Genomic DNA, 15,167 nt, shown 5'->3' with positions numbered 1-15,167 from the left:
ACATATAATTTATTTTAAAAAAAAATTAAAGGGCTAGATAGATTTTTGTTGATTGTTTTTTATATAACTATAATGAAATTTTTACTAGCTTTTAATAAAATAAAGGAATAAAAATTGATAATTAACTATTAGTATTTAGTAAAATAAAGAAAGAAAAGGATAGTTAATAACAACCATGGAAATCCATCTGGGGCTTCTGAACAAGTAACTCCCTCAACCACTAAGCCAAAATGCTTCTGAATGTCCATTATTGCATAAGCATATATCTATTTCAACCCGGGCTAAAGCCTACTCTAGCCTAACGGTGGTTCCGCCACTGATTGTTACCACTGCCACATTCCAAACTGAATAAATCTGGGGACTGAATTTTTCTTTAGACCATCTATAATCGATGCTTGCAAAGACATAACAGTCCAATTTTCTACCAAAAATAGTAAAAATTGTTGGCTGGAGATTTTTCGGAAAAAGGATGTGAAACACTTGTATTCATCTTGTTTTAAAATTAAAGAATGTTACCCTTCCTTTTTATTGACATTAGTATTTTAATCTTTCCGTTCATTTTTATTGTTAGTCAACTAAGTCAAAACATTTTATTAATATAATAAAATATATTTTAATTTTAAAGTTATTTCTAACAGAAATATAAATAATTTCTTTTCTTTTGTTAATGAATTTTTTAATGTTTTTAGGATTATTGTTATAACATATCTCCACATTTAGCATTTTTTTCAAAACACAATTTATTTTTTTAATTTAAGTACAATCTAAAGAACGTCTCATCATATATTTTAATTTTTTATTATTATGTGGCATATATACCTAAGTGCCTTATATGATATCGTTTTGGTAATTCAAGACCAAAGACATCATTTTTATGGAGAATAACATATAAAACTTAAACAGGGCTAGTTGATGAAAAATTTGAAAACTTGGAATGCGAGATGAGACTAATTTTAGATTGGATTTCAATAGTAGAAAACACTAAAGGTGGGGATATATAATAACAATAACCCTTTTTTTAATGGTTCTAATTTACTAATGTTTATTTTTTAAAAAAATTGTTTTTTTTAGTTTTAAAAAGTAAAAGAAATAAGAAAAGAAATAGAAAAAATAAAAAAATTGTTTACGAAAAAAATAAAAATTAATAAAGATAAGAAAATTTTAAATTGGATTCATTAAGCTATTACATATCTTAAAAAATATAATTTCCATTAATACTTATGTTGCAAGCAGAATTTAAGAATTAAACTGAAATTTAGTTATTTTAATAAAGTGTTTTGACTTAGTTGAATAAAATAAAAAATAAACGAAATAATATTAACAAAAATAAAACTAGGGGAGAATATTATTTTATTTTAAAATAAAAGAAATGTATGTGTAAATTATACCATATATGAGAGCATTTCCAATGCAATGCTAAAATGAAGTTCTAATGCCATAATTTAGCATTTAATCTTAAAATGCATCTCCAATGCAGTGCTATAGTTTGTGCTAAATTTAGCATATGCTATATCACGTGCTAAATTTAGCACAGACTACAGCATATGCTAAAATTCAATAACCAATAGCAATTCACTATTATTTATAATTTTACCACGGTTATTTTATTGCATTTATTATTTTAACCTACTTTTTTTTTTTTTTTTTTTTCATTTTAAATTTTGTGCTTCTATTTAATTTTATAACATCGATTTGATTTTTTAATAGTAGACCATACATCAATATAATAAAAAAATTAAATAATTTATTTTTATATAATTCATCGATTCTTTTAATTATATCTTTTGAAAAACTCATTATTAAATTAAAAAAATATTAGATAAATTTTAGTTTAAAATATTTAATTAAAAAATTATTAAATAATTAGCAATTAATAAAATTAAGAGATAATTATCTTAATAAATAATTATAACATTTCTTTTTAACTTTGTACATTATAGTAAAATTTGAAATGCTATGCTATCTATAGCATTTTACCACTTTTTCATGCTAAATTTAGCATAAAAAGTAGCATCCCATTGGAGATGCTCTGAGGAATGTTAGAGTAATTTGTTTTAAAAAAATTATAAGATTATGAGAATATATATTTATAATGATTCAATTTGTACATATATGATTACATAAACATTGTATGCAAACAAAACAAAACAAAACCCTAATCAAATTAGACACACTAATACAAATCCTTCCTAACACTATTTGAAGCAAATCAAACCTTTTGAGAATTTGTTTCTCAAAAAATCCAAACACTAATATACTATAATTTTTTTCATAAATCAACAAATGGATGTATGTATAAAAACTCTTTTACTATTACCTAAATAAAAATAAAAATTTATAAGAAAACCATATTATTAGTGTTATTACCCAAATCAAATCTTAAGCCACTTGATCCATCAGCCAAGCTTGTTTCTTCCAAGCTCATCTCATCCCAGAAAAACCCATAATCACCATTATCATCTCCTTTTGAGCTTATTAATTCAGTAATGGGGTTGTTGGTAGTGTTTGTTTCTTGGGAAAGTTGAAGAAAGTTCAGCAATGTTTGATCAGGAGGTGGTGGTGGTGTTGATGATGATGCTGATAATAATTGTTGTTGATACCCACAAGGAAGCTGAAGTTGATGATGATTGATTGTGTTATCAAATGTGAAATCTGATGAGTTGAATTTGTTGTTGATGTTTGATTCAAGATCATCTCCTTTACCTTTGTGGAAAACTCTGCATAATACCCAGTCTTCCTGCAAAATTATAAGCATAAAATCTTTTAAATTCAAGTTATTTTAATTAATTATTCAAAAAATTTAGGGTTGTTAAATTTTGGTATTATTTCATTTTGATTGGAGAACTTCAAATGAACACTAAACTTCAAAATTTAAAGCCAACAGAAAGTGTTTTAGTAATTTTAGATAAAATTAGTATATGTGTAACCCGAATCGCCCCTCGCCATTTTTCTTATATTAAAATAAAATAATATAAAATTATAATAACTGTGAAAATATAATATTCATTATTGAAAATATTTAATTGTCACATAATTTCAACTTGATCAGTAATTAAGAAATATACATGAAAAGTTTAAAAATCATCATATAATAATCTAGAAATTGCAATAGAAAAGAAAATGAGGTTTGTGATAATCTTTAAATCTTAATTTCATTGTTTGTAATTTTAAAGTTAAGTGCTTAAACTGAAATAAATCAATTTTTGTTTTTACCACAATAAAATAACACAAAAATATAGCAATTCTTAAAATTGAATACCCTAATTATTTGATGTTGAAATGAGTGGTTGATCAGATTTTTATCATGAAATTAAAAAACCAAGCTGGTTTTTTCAAAATAGTAAAATTTAAAACTGCACTTCAATAAAAAAAGTGTTTTTTTTTATGAATAAATGTTAAATTATTTGAATGATGGAAATCTGCCGAACATGAAATGAAACCACACAAAGAGACAAGAAAGGGACAACAAATGAAAATTACGATTCAATGAAAATGCCACCTGACTACACATATAATTGAGTAACTTAACAACTTGCATGTCTACTTCTTCTCTAGTTTTTCCTATTTTTAGCTAATAAAATTCAACTATTATTCACAACCAATAATACCCTTTCTTGAAATTACTTCCCTTATAAATTAGTTCAAAAACGGGTTTAAATCATCAGAAAATAAAAAAATTACGATGACCGGAGAAAGAAGACGGATTGATATAATTAAACAAGAAACCAATACTAGACGGAATAAGGAAACGAGCAAAAAATATCCGGTGATTGGAGATGAGAGAAAATGACCGCTCATCCTATTCCTGAATTAGGGCGTTCATTGAAACTCTGGTTCTCAATTTTTAAAAATAATTTTTATATGTATATAGCATTATTCAATATATATGGATAATTAATTTTAAAAGTCACTGTATTTTTTTTCTATTTGCAGTTTGGCTATTAGCATTTAAAACCTTACAATTAATTACCATAACCCTGACATGTTTTTAATAAAATTTGTTTAATTTATGTTTATATGACGTACAATCCGGTTATTCTTCAATTTCTCTCATCTCTACATCAGACAGACGGCATGTAGACATAAATTAGTCGAATTTCATTTGAAAAAACCTTAAAAGACACTAAAAGCATAGTACAATAATCAATTACTTAGTTAAATACTTGTATATTATGCGTACATGCAGCTTACGTACGTATAAATGACAAGAAATGTGGACTAACCTTGGGAGGCATATGTGGGGTCTCAAGACGAAATTCATGCATGATCCAACCAGTTTTGATACCATTAGGAGCTCTATTCCTGTAGAACACCAAAGTCTTTCGCATCCCTACAACCTCACGACTTGAAGGATCCACAACCGTACGATCTTTCCCGGTTGCTTTCCAGTATCCAGATGCCGTCGCCCGATTGGTTCGGAATCCGGTTGCATACTTCCTATCTCTGAAGCTGAAGAAGTACCATTCGTTTGCATTCAGCTTAGCCACCTCTGCAATAATTGAGCAAAAAAACACATAATTTAGGTTTACGAATATAAATATAGTTAGATAAAACAAAGCTTTCACTACACATTGTCATGTTTCCAATGGAGTTTCATTTTAGTGATGAAATCACTAATTTTTTTTCTTGTGTTTTTTCTCAAAATTGAAAATAAAATTGGATTAGTTTTTTTTTCTAATTAAATTGTACATTAAATGAAAATTAATGGGTGAAAGACTTTTTCTTTCATTCTAATTTTTTAAAACTATGTGTAAATTAAAACATGAATAAAGCTATTAAAAAGGGTAAAGTAACATTAAAAATATGATTTTATGAAACTATGTAGAAACTAAAAAAAATTCTTTAATGGGATGGAGTAAGTACAATATATGTGATACATTGTGTTTATCCCGATTTATTGTAACTTTGCAACTTAAATTAAAACAGGAAAAAAAAACTAACTTGTATAAGTAGAGAAATTTTAGGTAAATCAAAGCCATCACGTAGAATTCTTTTTAATGAATATCCACCACATAGAATTATGGATCATTTATTTGAAACGTACAACTACTAATTAACGCATTCATATTAGTTAATGATTAAATAATACGTTTTATTTAAAAATGATGCGACTTTTTTAATTCATAGCGTTAAACATCAGGCCATAATTTTGTAAATTGAATTTAGTTTATCTAAAAATTGCAAGTTCATTTCAATTTGAAGGTCAAATTCAATGAATACACATCATTCTTTATAAACAAACAGTATGTATGAAAAAAAGTCTAATTCTAGCTAAATTAATTTTTATCATTTATTTTATAAAAAATGAAGTTTCAATGAACTTGCCCTGCTAGTAATTAACTTGAGAGTATATTAATTAAGAAAAAATCATGTAATTATGAAAATGTAATTACTGTGCATTGGTTCATCATATTGACCCGTAAATAAGATATAAAGATAAGAAATCACACGGATCTACAAATCAATTCATATCAAAGTCAAGCTAGGTCATCTTAAACAAGCCTTCTCTTTACAGCACATATAGAGCTCTTTTTTTAAAAAAAAAAAAAAATTAGTTGTAATTTATAACTAATATTTTTCAAAAGTTTTTTTAGATTTTGATTAATTTAAAGTTTTCTTGGTTGCGTCGGATGATTTCATTTTATATTTTTATCCTTTTTTTTTCAATAACTCATATCTCATGCAATTTTTTTAATTTGGATAATTAGGTTTTCACGTTGTATATTAAAGACTTTGAATAAATTGTCTAGTTTAGCCCTAAATTAAGTTTGAACATTTATTTCAATAACTCATATTCTCAAACGTTTGGTATTTTATTGAATTAAAATTAGTGCTCAATACTTGTTGATGATAATATTTCGAACTGTATAGTTTTTATAATGTTTTAAACATGTTTATATATAAAGTGGTTCAAATGTTAAGTAAGCCACTAAATTATCATGTAAGCTATAAAATTTAATTACTAATTTTTTTTATATTGTAGTTAATCACAGTTAAACTTTTAAAATTATGGAGAAATTAAGTCTTTAGGTCTAACGGGTCAAAAAGTCAAACATTTTAATTATTTACAAATTTATCCAAATCTTCTAAAATTTATCAATTTATCCTTATTTGGTAATTTTGTTGAAATTATGTCCAATTTTTTTGTTTAAAAAGAGAATTTTTTTTTTAATTTTTTTATAAATTTATTCAAAGTTTTTAAAGTTTGAAAATTCTCTTTAATTTCCAACACCATCAAACTATTATTTTTACCACTCCAATCAATTGATATAATTTATAGTACTCACTACTAAAACAACAATAGAATGATGATCTCTTTAACCAAAAAACAAGAAGTAAAACAGAATTGCAGTACAAGTCAAAGAAAGAAGATAAAAAAAATTAAAAGTTGGGGAAGTTGTTAGCTATAGAAAGACTAGAAATATGTCATCAACTTTACCAGTTTTGTTAATGTAATCATTGCTACTTACTATAATTGAATTCCAATTTTAAGGTTGGCGATTGAAGCACTTCTGTTCTCATAGCAAATATGGGCATTGCAAAATAAACATGCATCATATATTATGATCTTTATCTTTATCTTAATCATTATGAAAAAAAAAACAATAGCATATCATACTTTCAAATTAAAATAGTGTATATGATCTGTCACAAACATGCAATTTTTTAATTTGAATTGTATATGTATTTAGGATTTTTATAATATTGATTTTATCTACTTTTTATAAATATATATACAAACTTAAGTTTGCAAATTTAGCCTTTTATTATTCAATTGTTTTATTAATTTAATTTTTTCAATTTTAGTTGTATTTTTATACTAATTTCTTATTAATAAAATTAATTTTCATAATTAAGCAAACTTTTAATTAAAAGTATAAAAAATAACAACAAAATTTAATTTTAAATTTTCCATATTTCAAGCGTTGAAGCCAGAAAAAAACGGAACTCAAAATGAAAAAAAAAGACAACAAATACTGTTCTGAGTTGAAAGATAATTTGATAGATCATATCAACATAATTATTAAATTGGAATATATTTATAAATAATGAAAATTTTGAATAAATTATAAGAACTCGAAGAACGTTTTTTTTGCGCCAGTAAACGCGCGCGCACATGCAAACTACTATGTTGTGCATTATATATGAGTAGCTAAATATTTTTAATATCTACTATAAAAATAGTAAACTTAATTACATCTAAATTGTAATATATATAATAAACATACAAAGATTCCGAATTTAGAATCTCTTATGAATTTAATAAAGTGATATGATATCAAATCAAATTAAATTAAATCTATACATGTAAATTTAAGTTGTTATTAAATTGGTAGATCAAAAGAAAATAGTGAACCTATAATGGAGAATACGCGGGTATAAGACTTGCCATGAAAGCAAAATCTTGCTAGCTAGCCAGCTATAGGATAAGCATCCCAAGAAAGGTGGTACATGTGAACTATATCAAACTATTTTGATTTTTGAGTAACCAAAATCATGTTTCATTCAATTTCTATAATATTTTTCTATATATTATTATTATAATATTATTATTCCATATATATATATATTCTCATGATCCACTGATGTAACTAAATATGCTAATCATATCAATGTTTTACAGCAAAGAATAGAATTATTGCCACAGGAAAATATTAAATTTTATATAATATTTACTGAAATATTCTGCGCAGACATTAGCTTTGCAGATGACTTTCTTAAGTGATAATTAAGAAACAAATTAAGCAAGGTCTATGGTAATTATTGCCAATTAGTTTTTTGGGGTTCTTGCAGTTTACGAAAGAAGAAATAAATAATGGAAGAATAAATAATTAGAAAGACAAATATATTGTATTGTATAATATAACTATACACAGTAGCAAAATCCAAAAATGTAAGAAGAGGTCGAACAAATACGAAAACGGCTGGTGACTGAAAAAAAAAACAGGATAAAATGGTAATGGTGGAACTATCCTAAGACTAGGATAGGCTTTAGTCCGAGCTCGCATCAAATATTTTAAGAAACACAGGTAAAATTCGTAATGAGTTCAAAATAAGAGGAAGGTTAAACCCGAACTGTGAGAGAGATTATAAGTGAAGTGAACTAAAGGTTAAGCCCGAGCTGAAATGAAATCCTGAATCTGCCGTGGGAAATAGTAAAGACATAACTGGAAGGTCGGTAAAGGGGTGGCTGCCCGCCCATCCGCCTTCTAGTTCCGCTCCTGATTATACTTCTAATTAGTTAATGTTTATTTTATAAGTACCTTTTTGATATCTTCCTCACCAAAATCAAAACATCTTAGTAATTTATCATCCAACAAGAGCAAGAATATACTACTCTAATATTAGTAATGATCACATAAACATGCATGGAATTAGCAAGAAATTAGATGGAGAGAAGAATTAAAGAAAAAGTGTAAGAAAAATACATACCAGGAAGCTGCCATGGCTCACAAGTATGCAAATCAATTTCAACCAAAGTACCCTTCAAAACTTGTTCATTTGTAATCTTTTTGTAAAGATAATGACAAACCAGTTCCTCATCACTTGGATAGAACTTGAACCCAGGTGGCAGAGTTGCTCCAATGTCTCTTAACCCCATCTTTTTTTGTTCTTATTATTCTCTTCTAAAAACCAAATCAAGATTTTTTAGTTATTTAAGGAAGAAATTAATGTTTTTGGGGTTATAAAGTCTTAAGGATTATAAAATATTTATATGAAGGAAGAAAGGGTTGGTATGATATATATATAGTTATGAAAAGGATGACACAACACAAGTGCCTTTGTTGGTTATAAATTCTTATAATATTATGGCAAAGGGTCCATATATGCTTGTGTAACTAGTTAGTTATCATTGGGAAGTTTCAAGAAAAACCAAAATTGCAAGAAATCTTTTTGGGTTTCTGTGAAATTTAAGAAGAATTAAAAGCAATTGAATCCAAATATATATGGACAAAATTAATTTTATTTGTACAAACATTCCAAAATACTCTTTTTTCCATTCATGTTACTACTTTTCATTATTATTATTTTATTATAATGAAAATAAGAAATTTAATTAATTTTTTTAAATCAAAGTGCATTATTTCTATAATCTTTTTTATTTAAATGAATAAAAAATTAGTTACTAATTCAACAAAAACAATTAAGGTATAGATAAGGTTAAATAAATATATTGTCTATTAAAATAAAAATTGTTGGATTTTAATCATTTTGATATTTTTTTTAATTTAATTTTGACAATCAACTAGAACCGTATTAAGTCTCCATATGTGTGTATGACTAATGTGAAGCACTAATGAAATCGAAAGCACAGATCTAACAAGAGTGTTTCAAAATTATTGAGAAACAAACTAAAATCCCGCCAGTAAACCAGTATGCTCGCGGTTAAATTTAGTATGCCTGTTGTTGCAAACTTCGAACAAATTAGATAGTTGCGGCTAGTTCGTGGGGGCTAATCAATTCATCTTGGATGCGAAGATGTTCGTAGGTGTGAACTTCTGGATGCGAGCGCGAACCAAAAATTATTGAAACTTATGCGTAGGTTGTGAAGGCCAAGGGATATGTGCCCAACGCGAAGCATTATTCCTTGTGCGAAACTTTACATCTGCATTGTTCACGGATGCGAAGTACCTCATTTGCATCTGTGAAAGTAGTCGGATTATGGATCGTTCGCGAGTGCAAACTTGGCATCAGAGAACGCAAACTTCAATATTCTTAAATAGACAAGACACACTAACAAACATTTCAAATTTAATGATCATGAAGAGTACATGTAAGAGACGAGTTTACCCTCAATTACTTTAAACTGTTTTCTCCAATCCTTTATATCATTTTTTATTTTTGCTATCTGCTTTTAGTTCGTAATAATTTTTTATCAGCAAATTATTCAGTCATCTTTTTGTTGCACCTTGTTTCATGAAATTTATATATTACAAAAATGTTTTTCTCTAAAACATTTTAATTTAAAAATTCACTTTTTATGTGGAAAAATCCAAATAATTTTTAATGAGTGATGGATTGTTTAATCTTTAATTATTTTAAAATTATTCTCATAAAGAGATTGATTATATTCAATAAAAATAATAAAATTTATACATTTATACATTTCATGCATTTTAAATTGGCTTAATGCTTTAAAAAACCCTGACCTTTCATCCCCTTTTCAATCCTACCCTGACGTTGAAAAATTGTCAATTTTACCCCAATTTGCATTTTTTCATTTCAATTGTACCCTGAAGCATAAAATTGACCTTTATTTTTTTGACAAAAGTTCAATAAGTTTTTTAAAAAAATGGTCAATTTAATATAAAAAATTAATCTAATGCAAAAAGGGTTAATTTAGAGAATTTTTGTCAAATAAAAAAAGGTCAATCTTATGATTTAGGGTACAATTGAAATGAAAAAATGCAGGGTAAAATTGACAGATTTACAACGTCAGGATAGGATTGAAAAGGGGATGAAAGGTCAGGGTTTTTTAAAGGGTTAATTACATATAAAATCACCATCTTTACACAAAATTGCAAAAATAACACGACCTTTAAAACGTGGCAATTCAGGGCACCACCTTTCATTTATTTTCAAAAACAACATGGACACATTTTTAATGGCATTTTTGCTGATGTGGCATGACACGTGGCACTCCCATCGGGTGTCCAAGTAAGCAAAATTTTATCTAAAAACGTGTCCATGTTATTTTTGAAAAGAAATGAAAGGTGATGCCCTGAATTGACACGTTTTAAAAGTCGTGTTATTTTTGAAAATTCGTGTAAAGGTGGTGATTTTATATGTGATTAACCCTTTTTTAAAACATTAAACCTTTTAAATTTATAGATATTTGAAAACACCCGGTCTAACACAAAATGGGAATCAATGGGTAATTTTGTTTAAGTGCATTCACGTTCCCTAAAGATGAAGGAAATTAATTATAATTAGATTGATGAAGGAATATTAAGTAATAATCATCATGTTATCTAATAATTATTTGGATGTTCTTCAATAGATAAGTTTGATTTACCTTTCTTATAATTGACTATTGTCTTTGCTTTATGAAAGCTTTTGTGTTATTTTCCTCTCAAAGTCCTCTTTGGGTCACTTAATATGTTATTTCAAATGTTAAATCAAAGGCGAATCTCATAGTTCTTGCCTCGAACCTACCCTTTATTTCGCATTCTTAATATTGTTCTTTTAAAAAAATTATGATTAACAAACAAATAATAAAAATATGCTATTTGTATACCACTTAATTTTTTTATTTGATGTTAGCCGTATTAATAGATGAATATTCATTTGTTAATCATTTAGATACTATCATACACATTAATTAGAAGAATGCTTGTCCAATAATTTAGCTCTCTCTCTTTAATTATTTATTTAATTTGAATAATTCTTTTTAATATTTTAGAAGTTTAATTCATGGACCATTAGATATATATATAAAAAATTAACTCATAATAAAAAAATTAACTCTTTGAAAGAGGTATGGAGTCTACAAAACAATTCAATTTTTTTAAATTCAATAAAACATTTTTTTTCAACAACGGATGTATGTGGTGCAGGCGTTTAAGAATTTTAGAAAAAAAGGAACTTAAACATCTTTAAATTTGGGTGTCAAGCATCATCTTTAATAGCTCCTCTACCTGCCTGCAACGACAAAGTTATTTAAAAGTCGGGCAATTCAGATTATACTCCAAGCTCTTTTGTTAAATTGCAAAATCGGTCAATTCCTTCTTGCAAACCGTTTGCTCTTATTTGGAATTCTCAGTCGCCTCTGCGGGTGAGGTTCTTCTTGTGGATAGCCTTTTATACCTGTATAACTTCTCTTTCTTTTCTTACTGATCGACATATCGTTTCTCATGATTTTTCTAATTGTGACGATAGTGGAGTTCTGAAAGATCAAGATCATATTAATTCTCATGCATTGTTCCTTTGCCAATTCTGTGTGGGATCTAGTTCTGTCAAAATTCAGAATTTATTGAATTATGTCGAGGACTTTCGAAGAATTTTTTCTGCAATGGAGGCATTTGGTTCGACCCGAAAAAATACCACAAATTATGGTACTTGATTTGAGAATCCATTATCTAAAAACTATGGAAATCTCGCAGTAGGCGTAGCAAGTCTACAGATATTCTTGCAATTATGCAATGAAGTTTTAATAGGACGGTCTTTATTTTTTAAATGTAACGATGTAAATTTCTTTATTCTAGCATGTATTTTTTCAGAAATTTGGATTGTATTCTTTTGAATTTTAGTTTATTTTTTTCTCTTTCAGAATCGTAGTCTTTCTTGTTTACTTTTTGTGTCATTTTTTGTTCATTTAAAAAAAAGGTGATGGGTTGATTATTATTAGCTTTAATTTCTTAAAAAAATTTCACCTTGTACTTTTTCTTCGTTTATACCCTGATCTTGTAAAAACACCATTTGTACCCAATTTTGGGTTTTTATATTTCATCCTTACCCAAAAGCATTAAATTGTACTCTTTTTCATTTGGAAAAGAGTTTAAAACATATTTTTTTCTATTTTAAAAAATACAAATAAATCCTTTAACTTAAAAAATAATCAAATACATCCAAATAATTAATTAATTTTTTTAATTTTATAAAATAATAATTTTTTTTATTTTTTTTATTTTTTTTATTTTTTTGTCGGAAATATTTTTAAAAAAATTAAAAAAAAATCGGAAATATTTTTTTAAAAAATTATTATTATTTTTAATTTTTTTGAAGAAGATGGTATTTTTGTACTATTAATAATATTAATATCTAATTAGTATATAGTTTTTCAAATGAAAAGAGTATAATTTAATGTTTTTGGGTAGACATGAAACATAAAAACTCAAAATTGGATACACATGGTGTTTTTATAAGTTCAGGATATAAACGAAAAAAAAATATAAAATGGGATTTTTTAAGGAATTAAACTTTATTATTATAAACTCAGGTAGCTATTGTCTAAGAGATTAATAATTTTTAATTGGTTGGATCATTCCATCAAACCGGGGGCCATCTCTAATGCAAAATTCCCAAGAACAAACATGTCCCAAGCACGTGAACTATTGGTGATTGATCTAAAATCTAAAAAAAAAACTTGGACAGCCCAAGCAAAAAATTGTTTTTCTTTTTGTGAAATTATATAAGCCAAATTGACCCAAATGTTCAATTTTTGATCACATAAGAATGTTTTTGGATTTCATGAAAAATAAAAAGTGGGGTCTGTATTTGAGATGTAGGGTCCACTAATGATGAAGGACAAATAGACCCTACATCATATGTCATCAACTACAATATGTATACTGAATTATATGGAAACTCATAAATCTAATTAAATTTTAGTGAAATTTCTTTGTTTTTATTCAGTAATGCTAGAAAGGCAATAATAATTGAAATATAGACAAAGGGGTATTTGTCACAACATGTATCATCTTATGAACATGTATCATCTTATGATAATAATTAGGATTCCAATATAGTAGATGATGACTGGGACTGGGGTCACATATATAATGCATGGTTAGCCTACCTTCAAAATAATGGAGCTCATGATAATTTTCATTCACTTATAGAATTTCACATTGAAAAAAATTATGGTATAACATGTAAATGCTCATATATATGATTTTAGAATATACTATATATTCATCAAAGAAAAATATTATATCTATCCATATTTTGACCATTTTATTAATTATATCTTCTTAAAAAAATAAGGCAGTTTGATCTGTTAATTTTATAAACTGGAACAATTATAACCTAATTCTGAGTAAAATGTGTATATTTGGTGCAATATATTTACGTGAAATTTCTCTTTCATAGCTGGATGCAATTAATAAAACAGAAAACTCGAACTATATTCTTAATTGGAGTTTGGATATAATTCTCAATTTGCAAATTAAACAGATTAAATTGTTCAAATATTTTTAGGTTAATTGCTTCAAAAATTATAAACGCTAACTGTTTTATTATTTTAACGCGAACTTTTAATTTTGGCTTTAACAACTATAATTATTTTGTAATTTCAAATACCGAATAATGTTTGCCAAAAAAACAGTGACATGGACACGGAATAAACATTGTTCTTGCGTCCACGTTATTTTTTAATGACAATCACTCGGCGTTTAGATTGCAAAAATATAAAAGTTGGTGTCCAACATTGCCAAAATTAAAAACTCGTATTAGAATTGCAAAGCACGCTAAAGTTCGTGATGTTTTAAGAAATTAAGCTTTGTTTTCATAAGTATATATAATAAAATGGTCAAAATGATGGACATAAATATTTATTTTGTCTAAATTATAGTATATTATATATTTATAATATTATTTTAGACATAATCTCGGAAAAACAAGGCATTTTCAAACTATTTGCTAAAATTTTAAATATAAGTTTATATATCAAAGGGTTAATTCCATAAAAAGTCACAAACTATACACGAATTTTTATTTTAATCACGATTTTAGAAATTGCAATATAAAACCATGACCTTTCATTTTTTTCAAATCTATCACCGACTATTTTTCTGGTGAATTTTACCTTTTATTTGCTTTTCAAATATGCCAGATTATGGTGGCCACGTCATCAAAAATATACCAAAAATTAATTTGGTGATAGATTTGAAACAAAAAATAAAAGGTCGTGGTTTTATATGACAACTTTTAAAAGTTGTAATTAAAATAAAAATTCGTATAAAGGTCGTGACTTTTTATGGAATTAACCCTATACCAAACTGCATAAGTTAATGGGTTTAAAATCTTTCGTGGAAGTTGAGTTTTGTGCTTTGAGAATTCGAGTAATAAGAGTGTGGTTCGGGTTGTTCTACATAGTTTTAGAATTTAAAAAATCCAACACAAGACTAGTAATCTCTATCTATAATATGCCAATGAGATTTGTAAAATAAAATAGACATAATATATGGTTCGGGAGCTTTGTAAGCATGCATCTGATTTGGCGCTTTGATCACCTCATCTGTTCTAAAATGATTGAAAATTTAGCTTTTTGTTTTTTTACGAGCCCATTATCAATCGAAAAGAGAGTACTAGAGCAGACATGAGGGCTAAAACTCAAATATAAGCCAGAATACTTATCTACAATCACATATTCAATCTCTAAATCGCTTTCAACCCAACTTCTAGAGTTTTTCTAATGCTTGCAAATGGTATTCATTTTCTTTCTA

At 26.6% G+C, this 15,167-nt stretch overlaps 1 protein-coding gene across 1 annotated transcript; it reads right to left on the bottom strand.

The window, feature by feature from the left end:
• Positions 1-2,071: 2,071 nt before the first annotated feature.
• On the bottom strand, positions 2,072-8,693 carry LOC126655763 (protein CUP-SHAPED COTYLEDON 3-like). Its single transcript, XM_050350055.2, has 3 exons — positions 8,434-8,693; positions 4,224-4,489; positions 2,072-2,737 (listed from the first exon to the last, which is right to left on the bottom strand). The coding sequence occupies exons 1-3, from the start codon at positions 8,600-8,602 to the stop codon at positions 2,336-2,338; spliced, it is 837 nt and encodes a 278-aa protein (XP_050206012.1). The 5' UTR covers positions 8,603-8,693; the 3' UTR covers positions 2,072-2,335.
• Between the last annotated feature and the right edge of the window lie 6,474 nt (positions 8,694-15,167).

This window comes from Mercurialis annua, linkage group LG7, assembly GCF_937616625.2.
Source record: "Mercurialis annua linkage group LG7, ddMerAnnu1.2, whole genome shotgun sequence".
NCBI lineage: Eukaryota > Viridiplantae > Streptophyta > Magnoliopsida > Malpighiales > Euphorbiaceae > Mercurialis > Mercurialis annua.
This window is presented reverse-complemented; position numbering and strand designations above follow the sequence as displayed.

Coding starts and splice junctions, on each gene's coding strand:
- LOC126655763 (XM_050350055.2), bottom strand. CDS start 8,602: ATGGGGTTAAGAGACATTGGAGCAACTCTGCCACCTGGGTTCAAGTTC. Junction 4,490..8,433: donor TGAGCCATGGCAGCTTCCTG/GTATGTATTTTT, acceptor CAATTATTGCAG/AGGTGGCTAAGCTGAATGCA. Junction 2,738..4,223: donor CCCCACATATGCCTCCCAAG/GTTAGTCCACAT, acceptor ATAATTTTGCAG/GAAGACTGGGTATTATGCAG.